General features: G+C 45.5%; 1 protein-coding gene and 1 non-coding gene across 5 annotated transcripts in view; one reads left to right on the forward strand and one right to left on the reverse strand.

The window, feature by feature from the left end:
• Positions 1-1,152: 1,152 nt before the first annotated feature.
• On the forward strand, positions 1,153-1,257 carry LOC138765595 (U6 spliceosomal RNA). The gene has a single exon (XR_011358591.1). It is a non-coding gene; the product is annotated as a U6 spliceosomal RNA (small nuclear RNA).
• A 12,827-nt stretch (positions 1,258-14,084) lies between these two features.
• Positions 14,085-14,338, reverse strand: part of agbl4 (AGBL carboxypeptidase 4) — a 294,365-nt gene continuing 294,111 nt past the window's right edge. For all 4 annotated transcript variants that reach the window (XR_011357831.1, XR_011357829.1, XR_011357830.1 and 1 more), the window contains one exon: positions 14,085-14,288. Coding sequence is in view for 1 of the 4 variants with exons in the window: in XM_069938586.1 (XP_069794687.1) it covers positions 14,262-14,288 (27 nt within the window). In the remaining 3 variants the exon portion in view is untranslated. The remainder of the gene's footprint in view (positions 14,289-14,338) is intronic.

Genomic DNA, 14,338 nt, shown 5'->3' on the forward strand with positions numbered 1-14,338 from the left:
TTATTTTTCCAAGATTTCTATTTCTTTCTCTAATTTAGCTATCTCTTTAAAATATTTTTTCTTAATCTTAGTTGAATAACTTATTATTTGATTTCTTAAATAAGCTTTTTAATAAGTGTGTCCCATAAAACAAATTTATTATCAAGTGAATTAATATTTATATCTAAATATATTTGTATTTGATTTCTCATAAAATTACAAAATTCAACATTTTTTAATAGTGATGAATTAAATCTCCATCTATAAATTGAATCAATTTTGTCAGAACTTAAGCATGACATCAATAACAGTGAATGAACCAATAGAATTCTAGGTTTATTACGTACATATTCAATTCTTCCTTGCAAAGTAGCTGAAATTAAAAACAAATCTATCCCAGAATGAGTCAGATTGATGTAAATAAAATGATTAATCTCTTTCCCTTGGATTCAATTTTCTCCAAATGTCTACCAAATTCAAGACTCTCATTAGCAGTTTTTGTTTTTGTTAAAGATTTTTGAGATTTATCTAAAATTGGATCTACACAGCAATTAAAATCTCCACCAATTATTACATTTTCATTTGCTTCTACCAAATTAAAAAAAGCATTTTGAAAAAAATTCTCATCATCCATATTAGGTGCATAGACATTTGTAAGAGTCCAAAACTGAATAAATTTGAAAATTCACCAAAATAAATCTTCCCACAGGGTCAGTAACCATTGATTCTAATTTAAATGGTAACTTTTTATTATTTAAAATAGCTACTCCTCCTGCTTTAGAATTAAAAGACGAAGCTATAACTTGACCAACTCATGCTCTCTTTAACTTTTGATGCTCCTTCTCAGTTAAATGAGTCTCCTTCAAAAAAACAATATCTGTTTTCAACTTTTTAATATGAGCTTAAAAACACTCTTCCTTTTTGGATTATTGAGCCCATTCACATTAAATGTTACATAATTCAAACTATGTACCCCCATAATTTCAAAGATACTTGACTCCCATTTCTATCCCAGCATGTCTCGGCTCACAGCCAATCTTAAGAACAAACATCATCTCCAAGGATAGAAAGTAAGAAATCCCCAAATAATAAAAAATAAAGAATTAAAATAAAACAAAAAAAGTACTGATTAGATTCAGCACTAATCCCCTTTATTATGAGAAGTGGCTCTTGGTGCTTGCTTTGGCAGCACATGTACTAAAATTGGAATGATACAGAGAAGATTAGCATGGCCCCTGCACAAGGATGATATGCAAATTCATGGTGTTCCATATTAACATAACATATAACACAACATAACAATTACAGCACGGAAACAGGCCATTAGGCCCTTCTAGTCCACAACGAACCAAACACCCCTTTCTAGTCCCACCTCCCTGCACAATGCCCATAACCCTCCATCTTCTTCTCATCCATATACCTGTCCAACCTTTTCTTAAATAATACAAATGACTCCGCCGCCACTATTTCTCCCGGAAGCTCATTCCACACGGCTACCACTCTCTGAGTAAAGAAGTTCCCCCTCATGTTACCTCTAAACCTCTGCCCCTTAATTCTTAACTCATGTCCTCTTGTTTTAATCTTTCCTCCTCTTAACGGAAATAGTCTATCCACATCCACTCTGTCTATCCCTTTCATAATCTTAAATACTTCTATCAAATCCCCTCTCAACCTTCTACGCTCCAAAGAATAAAGACCTAATCTGTCCAATCTCTCCCTATACTCTAGATGCTTAAACCCAGGTAACATTCTGGTAAACCTTCTCTGCACTCTCTCCACTCTGTTTATATCCTTCCTATAATTAGGCGACCAGAACTGCACACAGAACTCCAAATTAGGCCGCACCAACGTCTTATACAATCTCAACATCACCTCCCAACTCCTATATTCCATGCAATGATTGATAAAGGCCAACATACTAAAAGCCTTCTTCACCACCCTATTCACGTGAGTTTCTACCTTCAGGGATCGATGTACCGTTACTCCTAAATCTTTCTGCTCTTCTGTATTCATCAATGCTCTCCCATTTACCACGTATGTCCTATTCTGATTCTTCTTACCAAAATGAAGCACCTCACACTTATCAGCATTAAATTCCATCTGCCATTTTTCAGCCCACTTTTCTAAGCAGCCCAAATCCCTCTGCAATCCTTGAAAACCTTCTTCATTATCCACTATTCCACCTATCTTAGTATCATCTGCATATTTACTAATCCAATTCACCACCCCATCATCTAGATCATCAATGTATATAACGAACAACAATGGGCCCAATACAGATCCTTGAGGCACACCATTGGTCACCGGCCTCCAACCTGACAGACAATTATCCACTACCACTCTCTGGCCTCTCCCTTTCAGCCAATGTTCAATCCATTTGACTATCTCAAAATTTATACCTAAAGACTGCACCTTCCTAACTAACCTTCCATGTGGTACCTTATCGAAGGCCTTACTGAAGTCCATATAGACAACATCCACCGCGCTACCCTCATCCACATTCCTAGTCACCTCTTCAAAAAATTAAATCAGATTGGTCAAACAGGATCTTCCGCCCACAAATCCGTGTTGAGTGCTCCTGATCAGACTCTGTCTATCCAGATATTTATAAGTACTATCTCTAAGAACTTTCTCCATTTATTTACCTACCACAGACGTCAAACTTACAGGCCAATAATTGCCAGGCTTCCTCCTTGAATCCTCTTTAAATAATGGAACCACATGCGCAATACGCCAATCCTCCGGCACTATCCCCATCTCTAATGACATTTGGAAAATTACCGTCGGAGCCTCTGCTATTTCCTCCTTTACTTCTCTCAATGTCCTGGGGAAGATCCCGTCTGGTCCCGGAGACTTATCCATCTTTATATTCTTCAAAAGCCTTAAAACTACACCTTTTGTAATCTCTATATTCCCCATATTTACCCAATTTGCTTTTTTTATCTCACATCTCCCAATATCTTTCTCCTTAGTGAATACCGAAGAAAAGAAACTGTTCAATATCTCCCCCATTTCTCTATTAAAAAAAAATTAAAAAAAGAGAAGTGGCTCTTGCCACTAGTGGCATGAGGTCTCGCAAGGAGAAAACAGAAAAGAGAGAGTCCGCCTCCCCAGACAGAATATCAGAAATAATATCAATCAGGTATGATAAGCCTCTTCAAGGTCTCTGTTAAATTGATCATCATCAATTTCAGTTTCAGTTGGATTTTGGTTTTCTTTAAGATCTCTTCTCTCACTTTATCTTGATTCATTTCCATTTGCTGAGATGAATAATGTTGGCTTCAATTTTGCTTATTGTTAAGTAATGAATTAGCAAATTCCAAAGCTTCAGATCATTAACAAAAAATTGTGCTTGATGTTCTCCAGAGAAAACTTTAAGGATTGCTGGATATCAAAAAGCAAATTTTTATCCTTTCCTCCATAAAAATGACTTTGCTGGATTAAATTCTTTTCTTCTCTTAACAACAGCATTACACAAATCTGCATAAAAGAATATTCTATTATTCCAAATCATTAAAGGGACTCTGCTGTTCCCTGGCTTTTTGAACTGCCATTTTCAATATAATTTCTCTAACTTGATAACATAAATAGAATGTGGCGGTTGTCCTGGATACGGTTTTTTCTTAGAGCTCTATGTGCTCTGTCAAGTTCCAATCCACTCGGAAAGTTTTCAGGTCCCAAAATTTTAGGCAGCCAACATTGAAATAAATGTACCTTATATACTCATGTAATGAGTTTTTTTTTGGACCAAATTTTTTGGGTCAAATTTGTGGGCGGGTTGACTTTGGGAGCTTGGATGGATGGGAAGTTGGGGCATCGGAAGCTCAGATGGCCGAGGTAAGGGTTTACTGTCAGAGATATTGGGAGTTCAGATGAATGGATGGTGGGACCAAAAATAAGGGGAGAGTAGTGTTCGACTTTTACACGTCATATGCAAAGCACGTAGCTTCTGGTCAAAAAAGGTGAGTCAATTTTTTACACGGGATCGACTATTACACAGCTATAAATGGTAGATAGTCAAAAGACTTGCATAGACATAGGGCAGGACTCATTTATGTGCAGTAAAACTCTATGGCTCTATGATTATATTACTATAATTAGATTTCTGAATGTTAGCTTGCTCCCAACTATCTTTGGTGGAAGCATCATTGATGATATAATTTATGTGTGCAGATACATAAAAGAAGAGCTGAAATAGTCAAATTACCCACTGTTCCGGGATTGGGTTGTTGAAGGTGGGAAGCATATGGGGAAGGAAGTTGGTTGGCTGGTAATTGAGAATAGATTTGAAGGGTTACATTTAAAATTGTATATATATATATATTTAAATTTTTCTATCAACCATTTAGATATTCTAAATGTTGTAGCGGGCTTCCGAACATGCCATACCCGAAGTGGCGACCTGACACCATGAGCCCGTAGCCTTCACAGCCAGCTGAGATGGGCTACACTCTTCAAAGTTGGTGCCTGACTCAGGAGCACGAGGCTGCAGTGCCTCACTCTGATGGGCAGGCCAGTGGTAGCCAATCAGGTGGAGCAAGGGAAGTAGCCACACCCAGGGATGAGAGGGGCTCTCTGATTGCCCACACCCCGGATAGCACAAAACAACTAATCCCTGTCGGGTGTCACGATGACATCAGAGATGGGCTTCTGAGCCCTTTATAAGCAGAGCTGCCAGCACAGTAAATCAGTGTTGAATTCACTCCAGTAGTCTGTGTCTCTTCTTTGAGCATAACCTCTCCAGCAGTAACAGTCGCTACAGTGGTGGCCCGTGACTGGTCCAACCCGCATCAGGGACATGAAGAATGAGCAACCAGCCTGCAATCAACGTGGTTTCATTGAAGCTGTCCAGCTTCTGGACATCACAGCCATGGTTGTGGTTGCAGCAAGCCAATGCGCAGTTCGCTGTATGGAACATCACCGCCAACGACACACACTTCCATTATGTGGTCAGCACTCTCGAGCAGGACATGGCAACATGCATTATCGACTTCCTCCAGAAACCTTCAGAACAAGGGTAGTATCAGGCTATCAAGGAGCTCCTGGAGAGGATATTAGGCTACTCATAGCCAAAGAGGACCTCACGGACCCCAGAAAGGTAGCCGCCAGAGCCAACCTGCTCTGGGCACAGAAAAGGACGCCTACATTTTGTTAGACCACATAGCCTCTTCTTATCAACATCGGCCTACCAGGATGCTGCTCGACAAACCGACCAGCAAGTCTTCCTCCAAGCCTGCAATCCCTGGTGATCTGTATTGGTTCTACCATCAGCTATGGGGTGCTGAGGCCCGCTGATGCCAATCACCCTGCAGGTTCCAAGGAAATGCCAATGCCGGCTGTCGTTAGTCGCTGCAGCGGCTGGCCTGCACAGCAGCCTTCCCCACGTCCAGGATACAGTGTCAGGCTGATACTTCCTGAACAACATCGGGGTGGAGGTCAGTGTCCTCCCCCTCCAACTCCAAAGCACGCCACCAAAAGGCAGGGGACGGATTATGGGCTGCCATTAACTCTTCAAAACCGACTTATGGCACCTGTACTATCCCCCTCTATTACGGAAACCACTGCTTCACTTGGTGATTTGTTTTAGCAGATATAAGCCAGCATCTCCTTGGGGTGGACTTCCTGAGGGCCAACTCCTTCCTAGTCGATGTCAAGGGCCGCCAGCTAGTACAGAAAAACACCTTTCAGAACCTGGCAATGGAAGGCACCAAACTGACTACTCCCCACCTACACTCGATGGCAAGTTCAGGCAACAAGTTCTTGCTTAGTTCCACTCCATCAGGATGCTGCACTTTAACTCCACTGAGCCTGAAAATGGAGTAAGGCATGACATCCTTAATTAAGGACCCCCCACTTCACACCAGAGCACACCGCCTCCCGCTAGATAAACAATTTCGCCAAGGAGGAGAATTTTAAAATGGAGGAACTCGGCTTTGCCAGCTGCTCCAACAGCCCCTGGGCTTCCCCACTCCACGAGGTCCCTAAGGCATCAGGCGGTTGGAGACCATGCAAGGACTATCACCAGCTATATGAAGCCACCATGCCAGATAGATACCCCATCTCCCATATTCAGGACTTTTCCGCAAACCTTCAGGGGGCATGGATATTTTCCAAAATTGACTTAATCCGTGGCTATCATCAGATCCCCATCCACCCTGAGGATAATGCAAAGACTGCAATTATTACACCATTTAGGCTGTTGAAATTCCTCAGAATGCCCTTCAGCCTAAAGAGCACCACATGGACCTTTCAAAGGCTTATGGATGCTGTGGGCAAGGATTTGGTGTTCATCTACCTCAATGACATTCTGATTAAAAGCTTTGACCATGCTGAACATGCTGCTCACATCAGACAGTTGTGTCATCGGTTGAGTGAGTTTGACTTGATAATTAATCCAGCAAAATGTCAGTTCGGCAAAGACTCAATTGACTTTTTAGGTCACAGGATCGACTGCCATTGGGCTAAACCACTACCCGACAAGGTAGAGGCCATTCAAGCATTTCCTAAGCCTACAACAGTAAAGGGACTACAAGAGTTCGCTGGTATGGTGAATTTTTACCTCAGATTCCTGCCAAGGGCGGCTCACAACATGAAACTTTTATTCTCCCTTATGACCAGTATGAAGAAGGTGATTTTGTGGAACCAAAAGGCATCCAATACATTCCAGGCAACAAAAGACACCCTGGCTAACACCACCCTTCTGATACACCCTAAAGTTGATGCCCCACTGCTCTCACAGTGGACACATCTGACACAGCAGTAGGGGGAAGTCTTAAAACAGTGGGTGAGTGGACACTGGCAACCCCTTGCATTTTTCAGTGGACATTTGCAGGCACCTGAACTGAAATGTAGTGCTTTTGATAGAGAACTCCTGGCATTGTATCTGGGAATCAGATATTTTAGAAAATTAGTTCCAAATTTTTACAGACCACAAGCCCCTCACTTTCGTCTTCACTAAAGTTTCCGACCTGTGGTCAGCCAGGCAACAAAGGCACATTTCATATATTTCAGTGTTTTCTACTAACATTCAGCATATTGCGGGAAAATCCAACGTTGTGGCCAATGCCTTGTCATGTCCCACATTACAGGCGGTACACACCTCAACATCTAGCATTGACTATAAGGTTCTGGCTGAAGCACAGGCAGCAGACAAGGACATTGACACATATCGCTCAGTGATTACCAGTTTCCAGTTGGAGAACATACAGTTTGGCCCTGTGCGACACGTCTACAGGTAAGCCTCATCCCATCATTCCTACTACCTGGAGGAGATGCATTTTTGAGGCCATACACTATCTGGCATACCCCATCATCAAGTCTATCTTCAAAATGGTTGCTAGTCAATTTGTCTGGCATAGCCTCCACAAAGATGTCAACCATTGGCCCACAAATTGTACACGGTGCCAGACCTTGAAAATCCATACCCACACTAAACCCCCCACTGTCATTTCAACTGCCCCAATGCCATTTCAGCCACATCCAAGTAGATCTGGTAGGCCCCCTACCAATATCCAGAGACCCTACTTACTGACCCTAGTAGGCAGGTCAACCAGATGGCCGGAAGCCATCCCTTTGCCAGAGAGCTCTACGGAAATGTGTGCCAAGGCCCTCCTGCACAACTGGCTGGCTAGGTTTGGGGTTCCAGAGCATATAATCTTGGACAGGGGCTCCCAATTTACCTCTGGCCTCTGGTCTAATCTCACTAACACCCTGGATACTTAGCTCCACCATACGACGGTTGACCAACCTCAGGCCAATGCTTTGTTGGAGTGATTCCATCCACTGCTTAAAGCAGCTCTCATGGCCAGACTCAATGACCCTATCTGGGTGGATGAGCTCCCGTGGGTACTCCTGGGGATCGGGCCACTCCTAAAGAGGTCCTAGAGGTTTGTGCAGCTGAAATGATGTATGGTGCACCATTAGTGATTCTGGAGGAATTCCTGGCCGCCTTGTCCTGCCTGCAGGACCATGTGAGCGCATTCCCCCCATCACAGCCCAAGCAGCACGGCTCACGGGTGACATTCGTTCCTAAAGACCTTGAGATTTGTAAATATGTATTTGTCAGACGCGAGACACACAGACCCCCCACTACAGAGACCTTACGAAGGCCCATACAAAGTTACACGACAAAACGGATCAATATGTCTTTTGGATATTGGGGGGAGAAACGAGACTTTCATCTTCGACCTGCTCAAGGCAACATTCCTTGACTCTAACCACCTGATCCATGACCTACCCCCACTCCCAAGTACAAGGCCTTGCCTAGCGCTGATTCTGAGGAAGGGTCGTGTAGCAGGCTGCCGAACATGCCATGCCCGAAGCCGTGACCCGACACCAGGAGCTTGTGGCCTACACAGCCGGCCGAGACGGCTACACTCTTCAAAGTCAGGGTCCGACTCAGCAGCACGCGGCTGAAGCACCTCACTTCGATGGGCTGGCCAGTGGCAGCCAATCGGGTGGAGCTAGGGAAGCAGCCACACCCGGGGATGAGAGGGGCTCACTGATTGGCTGCTCTCTGGATAGAACTAAACAACCAACCAATCCCAGGAAGCGGATCGTAATGCCACCTGTCGGGTGGCATGATGACATCAGAGATGGCCGTCTTAGCCCTTTATCAGCAGAGCTGCCAGCACAATAAACCAGAGTTGAATTTATACCCATCTCTTCTTTGAGCGTAACCTCTCCAGCAGTAGCAACCGTTACAATGTATTGTTTCAAACAACTCTTGCACAGTTGAAAGATTTCATTCCCCTACATTAACACAAATGCTTTAATGCCCTTTTAAAGAACCAAGCAGACAAATTAATTAAATTAAGCATAAGAGATTTATGCTCTCTAGATAATATGCTTGGAATGTACTAAAATTAGCCTGTTTTATACTATAGATTTGAAATGAATTACAATAGAGACATAGGGTTCATTATTCAATATAGAGGTTAATATAGGCTGCGATTTGAACGGAAGGAGAAAACAAATAACGGGAAAGAAATATGCGATCTCAGGAAAGGTGACATTTACTAAGCTTCTGACATTATCATCTATTTTATCAGCCTTAATTAGAATAGATAACCCATGAACCCCCAAAGGATAAACCATGCAGGCAAGAACTAAAATTTGTTTTTCTGGTCACCTTGAAAAACAGCCACATGCCTATTCCAGTTTTTTTTTCAAAACTAAAGATGTTTCTAATTTAATAATGAACATCCAAATTGATAAGACAGCATTCTATTGATTTATGATATGTTGTAGCAAGGTTGCTACGACTACAGCTAGGTTACAGCTCTTGGTTATAGCCCAAAGACTGTAACTCGAATCTGCAGGAGAAGAAAGACACACACACCAGTAGAGTGTATTCAACACTGAGTGTATTCAGTAGGAACTCAGCCTTTTATAGTCAGCTCGGACACATCACCAGCGGGGCATGGCTTGAGCGTGCCGGCTGCCAATTGGTTACCTCGGATGCCTGGACACCGATTGAGCCCCCTGCGATCCTCCAGCGGTGATTGGCCAGTTTCATTGCTCTGCCGGCGGCCTATGGAAATGGGTGTTTCAGCCTGTACAATGCTTTGCCAGTCACTGTGTTCGATGGCCATTTCCTATGTTGGCCCAAAGCACAGGCCGCGGGCCGCTACATGACACCCCCCCAGAACTAGCGATCAGGGCACTGTTTTTAGGAGGTCGACCCCTGCACTGTGGGGTCGGGTGAGTGATGGGCTCGTTGGAAGTCCAATTAGGCTGGTTTCAACTGGTCAAGCGTGAAAGTCTCTTCCCTGCCGCCAATGTGCAAAACACAGGTGGAGCTGTTGTTTCTGAGGACACGATATGGCCCTTTGTAAGGCTGTTGTAGAGGTGGCCGGTGAGCCCCATGCCAAACAAACACATATTTACAGTCAGTAAAGTTCTTTGGGATGTAAATACAGGGTTGTCCATGGTGTCTAGGTTTAGCAGGGGTCAGGGTGTCTAGGCACTTGCGTAGACGGGGCAATGTGGTCATCAGGGTCCCCCCTCAGTACTCAGGGGACGTCACAAATTTGTTTGGTATAACTAGGGGTGCGCCATAGACTAACTCAGCAGAGGATGCCTTGAGGTTCTCCTTGGGTGCAGTGCGGATGCCTAACAGGACCAATGGGAGTTGGTCGGCTCAGTTAGGTCTGGTAAGCTGTGCCATTAAGGCTGTCTGAAGGTGTCTGTGGAATCTCTCCACCAACCCGTTGGCCTGTGGGTGATACGCCGTAGTGTAGAGGAGTTGAGTCTCCAGGATGTGGCCTAAGGTGGTCCACAGACTGGAGTGAATTGGGCCCCTCTTTCCGATGTGAGTTTTTTGGGGATTCCCGAAGCGCTCTACCCAAGTGTTGAGTAAAGCCCGTGCGCATGCTCCTGTGGAAGCCTCTGAAAGCACTGCTTCTGGCCATCATTGTAAGAAAGTAACATGCGCCTCTGGATACGGGTAGGGGCCCCACAACGCCAATGAGCACATGGCTGAAGTGACGACATGCTGGCTCAAATGTCTGTGGTGGAGCTTTGATATGAGTTTGGACTTTGGATGACTGGCGCTGAGTACAAGATCTAGTCCACAGGGCATCCTCTTTGCAGAGGCTGTGCCAGACATAGCTGTTCACCACCATTTTGACTATAGCCCTGATGACGAGGTGAGTCAAGTTGTGGACCAGGTCAAAATCAAGCCTCTTCCATGAAGCCAGAATGACAGGGCAAGGTTTACCCATTGAGGTGTCGCAGAGCAGCATGCAATTGCTAGGGGTGATCTGGATGTCCTCCAGTTGTAAGCTGGTGAGCACTGTCCAATATGCCGGAATGTCAGGGTCTGCTTGCTGCGCATCAGCCAGGGCCAATGCTAAGGGTAGTGTTGTGCACCAACAAGATAGCCGGATGGGATAGGGCATCGGCCGCCATGTTGGATTTGCCAGCCAGGAGTTCAATGTCTGTTGTAAATTTGGAAATGTAGGACAGGTGCCGCTGTTTGCCTGGCTGACCATGGATCTGATACCTTACTGAAGGCAAACATAAGGGGTTTGTGGTCCATGTAAATTTTGAACTTTTTGCCCTTGAGGAAGTGCTGAATTGCCAGGTATAAGGCTAACAATCCTCAATCAAAGGCACCATGTTCACTGAAAAAGGCCAGCAGTTGCTCAAGTACACCCCGACAGCTATGCTGGAGGGTTCTGTTGTGAGGGTGGTCGGGGCATCTGTCCACGGGTGCATGAGGAGGGTAACATTGGCTAGTGTGTTTTTGGTGGCCTGGAAGGCCTCGGTTGCCTCCTGGGTCCATTGTATGTTTTTACTAGTTCCTGCCATGAAGGGAAAGAGTGGGCTCATGATGCGGGGCTGCTGTAGGTATGAAGCGGCGATAAAAGTTAACCATACTTGCAAACATATGTAGTCCATTCACCATCGATGGTATGGGAAAAGAGCAAATAGCATCCACCTTAGTGGGTAAGGGTCTGGTTCCATGTTGGTTGATACAATGGCCCAGGAAGTCAATGATGTCTCGGCCAAATTGGCACTTGGCTGGGTTGATGGTTAGGCCGAAATCGGTCAGCCTAGAGAATAATTGTTTTAAGTGGGCAGCGTGCTTGGTGTGGGTGTGGCTGGTGATTAAAATGTCATTGAGGTAGATGAAGACAAAATGCAGATCATGGCCCACTGCATCCATCAGCCTCTGGAAAGTCTGAGCCACATTTTTTAACCTGAAGGGCATGCGAAGAAATTGAAAAAATCCAACAGGGATAATGATGGTGGTTTTTTGGGACGTCTTTGGGGTGTACCTGGATCTGGTGATAGCCCCTGGTGGTGAGATCCACCTTTGAAAATATCCGTGCCTCTTGCAGGTTCGAGTGAGTCATGGATATGTGGTATGGGATATCTATCTGATATGGTGGCCTTGTTGAGGTGGCAGTAGTCTCTGCATGGCCTCCAACCACCTGCTATCTTCGGGATCATGTGGAGAAATGAAGCCCAAAGACTATTGGAGCGCCGCACACTGCTGACTTCCTCCATCTTTTTGAACTCATCCTTGGCTAGGTTGAGTTTCTCGGGGGGGAGACATCACACCCTGGCATGGAGGTGAGAACCTCACCCCATGTTTGGATTTTGTCAAATGGAAGTGAGGCGTAGTGATGGAGAGGAATTCTGCTAGGACCTGAGCGAATTCGTTGTCAGCAGTACTCACTGAGTGCAGGTGGGGGCTGGTGATTACAGTTCCCTTGAGCGAGAGTGACTGAAATGTCCAGGCATGCACCAGCTGGTGCCCCTTGATATCCACCAGAAATGGTTGTTGCACAGCCACCACTGTAAACTTCCAAGTGAATTGTCGGTCTCTGATGCTTAGGGGAATAGTGCAGGTGCTGAATATTCGAATGTTGGAGCTGTTCGAGCTCCTGGCCTACTTTGCCGCAGCGGGCCTCCAGGCTGGTCGGTGGAATGACACTGTATTGTTCCCCAGTGTCCACCAAGAAACATTGGCCCGACAAGTAATCTGAATGTGTAGCAGGCTATTCAGTTGGCTGGTCATCACAGCCATTAATGACGGCTGGCCTGGGCGTTTCCCTGGAACGTGCAGGGGGAGTGGCATCAACGAGCCTCAGAACCCCACCATTGGTGATAGAAACAGTTGGGCAGTGCACTCGCGTTTTGAGAGCCCAAAAGTGCGGGTTAACAGCTCTTTGATGGCCACATACCTTACTTGTTCTGGGGGGCTGCTGGAAGAAGTCAATTATGCAGGCTGCGGTATCCTGATTGAGAGTGCTGACCACATGGTAGTAGTGCATGTCGTTGGTGGAGATCTGTCGAATGGTGAACTGCACCTCGGCTTGCTGGAACCACACCCACAGTTGAGACATCCAGAAGCCGGGCTGCTTCAACACTACAGCGTTGATCGCAGGTTGGTCTTCCATCTTCGGATCCAAAGAGCCACTTGGATCAGTCGGGGTCACCACTGTAGTGAGTTTGCTATGACTACAGCTTGGTTACGGCTCTCGGTTATAGCTCTAAGACTGTAGCTTGAATCCGCAGGAGAAGAAAGACCCACACCAGTAGAGTGTATTCGACACTGAGTTTATCCACTGGCAGCTCTGCCTTTTATAGTCAGCTTGGCCGCGTTACCACTGAGGTATGGCTTGAGCGTGCCGGCTGCTGATTGGTTACCTTGGATGCCCAGGCCCTGATTGGGCCCCCTGTGATCCACCGATGGTGATTGGCCAATTTCACCGGTCTTCCGGCGGCATATGGAAACAGGTGTTTCAGTCCGCATGATGCTTTCAACTGCTATTTTCTGTGTCGGCCAGAGGCGAGGGCCATGGGCCGCTACATTGTAATATAAGCACATAGAAATTAAACCAGAAGCAAATAATTTTAATAGTATTATGAGATTCCATTATTGTGTAGTAGTACAGAACATGTAACATTACACAAAATTGCCTTCTGCCTGCCGTGAGGCAAAGAGTCATCATTTGTGTTGCCCAGCATCCCTTACAATAAGAGAGAAAGAGAAGCAAAGAGTATCCTTTCTGATTCGCCTGCAGCAGCTCCCAGCATCTGCATCTGCACAGACTCCTGTTTGATCCATTGACAGCTCAAACTCTAGATCCAAACCTCCATCAAGGTCAGGAAGGCTCCCAAGGCCCTTTGGGAGCCTTTCTTGTCCTCAGTACCCTCTCAAATTCTGGCTCCAATGCCTGGTTCCCATGACCCAATCTCCAGCAAACTGCAGCACATGCAGGTCCCCTGATTGCAAGTCACCCCACAGCCTTTGAGGGTTCCACAGTCAAGGAGTCTCTCGTTGGCTCACTGCTGTGGTCACCATCATTTAGAGTTGTCTCTTCTGCTTCTTCTACTCAATAGGGGATGTTCTACTGGTTTCTGGTCTGTTGCTCCTTACAGTCTGCAATTCCTCATGGCCACTGCCGAGCACAGGTACCACCATCTTGGGCACAGACTCGTGGTTGCAGGATTTTAGTTTAATGCCTGTATGGAGCTGGTGGTATTAGGACCAGGCGGTTAAACCGTACAGTGCATCATTGTCTCTCCACTTGTGGTGGAGCAAGCAGACACAAAACACAGAAAGACTGTTCTACAGGCTTTAATCCACTTAAAGTCTTGTACACCAGTTACAGTCTCAATTGTTCCACGTGTCACTGGCCCAGGAGGGGCAGGCTCAAAGTCTATATCCAGGTCAGTTGATTGACAGCCAGCCAGGTGGTGTCAGCCTCCCAGGGTGGTCTTCCTGCAGGTACAAAGGTTGCCCCCTTTTTCGGCTGATGGTTGTATCACCACACCACGCTACTAGGTCCGCACTAGAATTAGGAGGTAAATGATTCACATTTAGAACCTACAAACACTGTGC

The sequence above is a fragment of the Narcine bancroftii genome, chromosome 5, assembly GCF_036971445.1.
Source record: "Narcine bancroftii isolate sNarBan1 chromosome 5, sNarBan1.hap1, whole genome shotgun sequence".
Lineage (NCBI taxonomy): Eukaryota > Metazoa > Chordata > Chondrichthyes > Torpediniformes > Narcinidae > Narcine > Narcine bancroftii.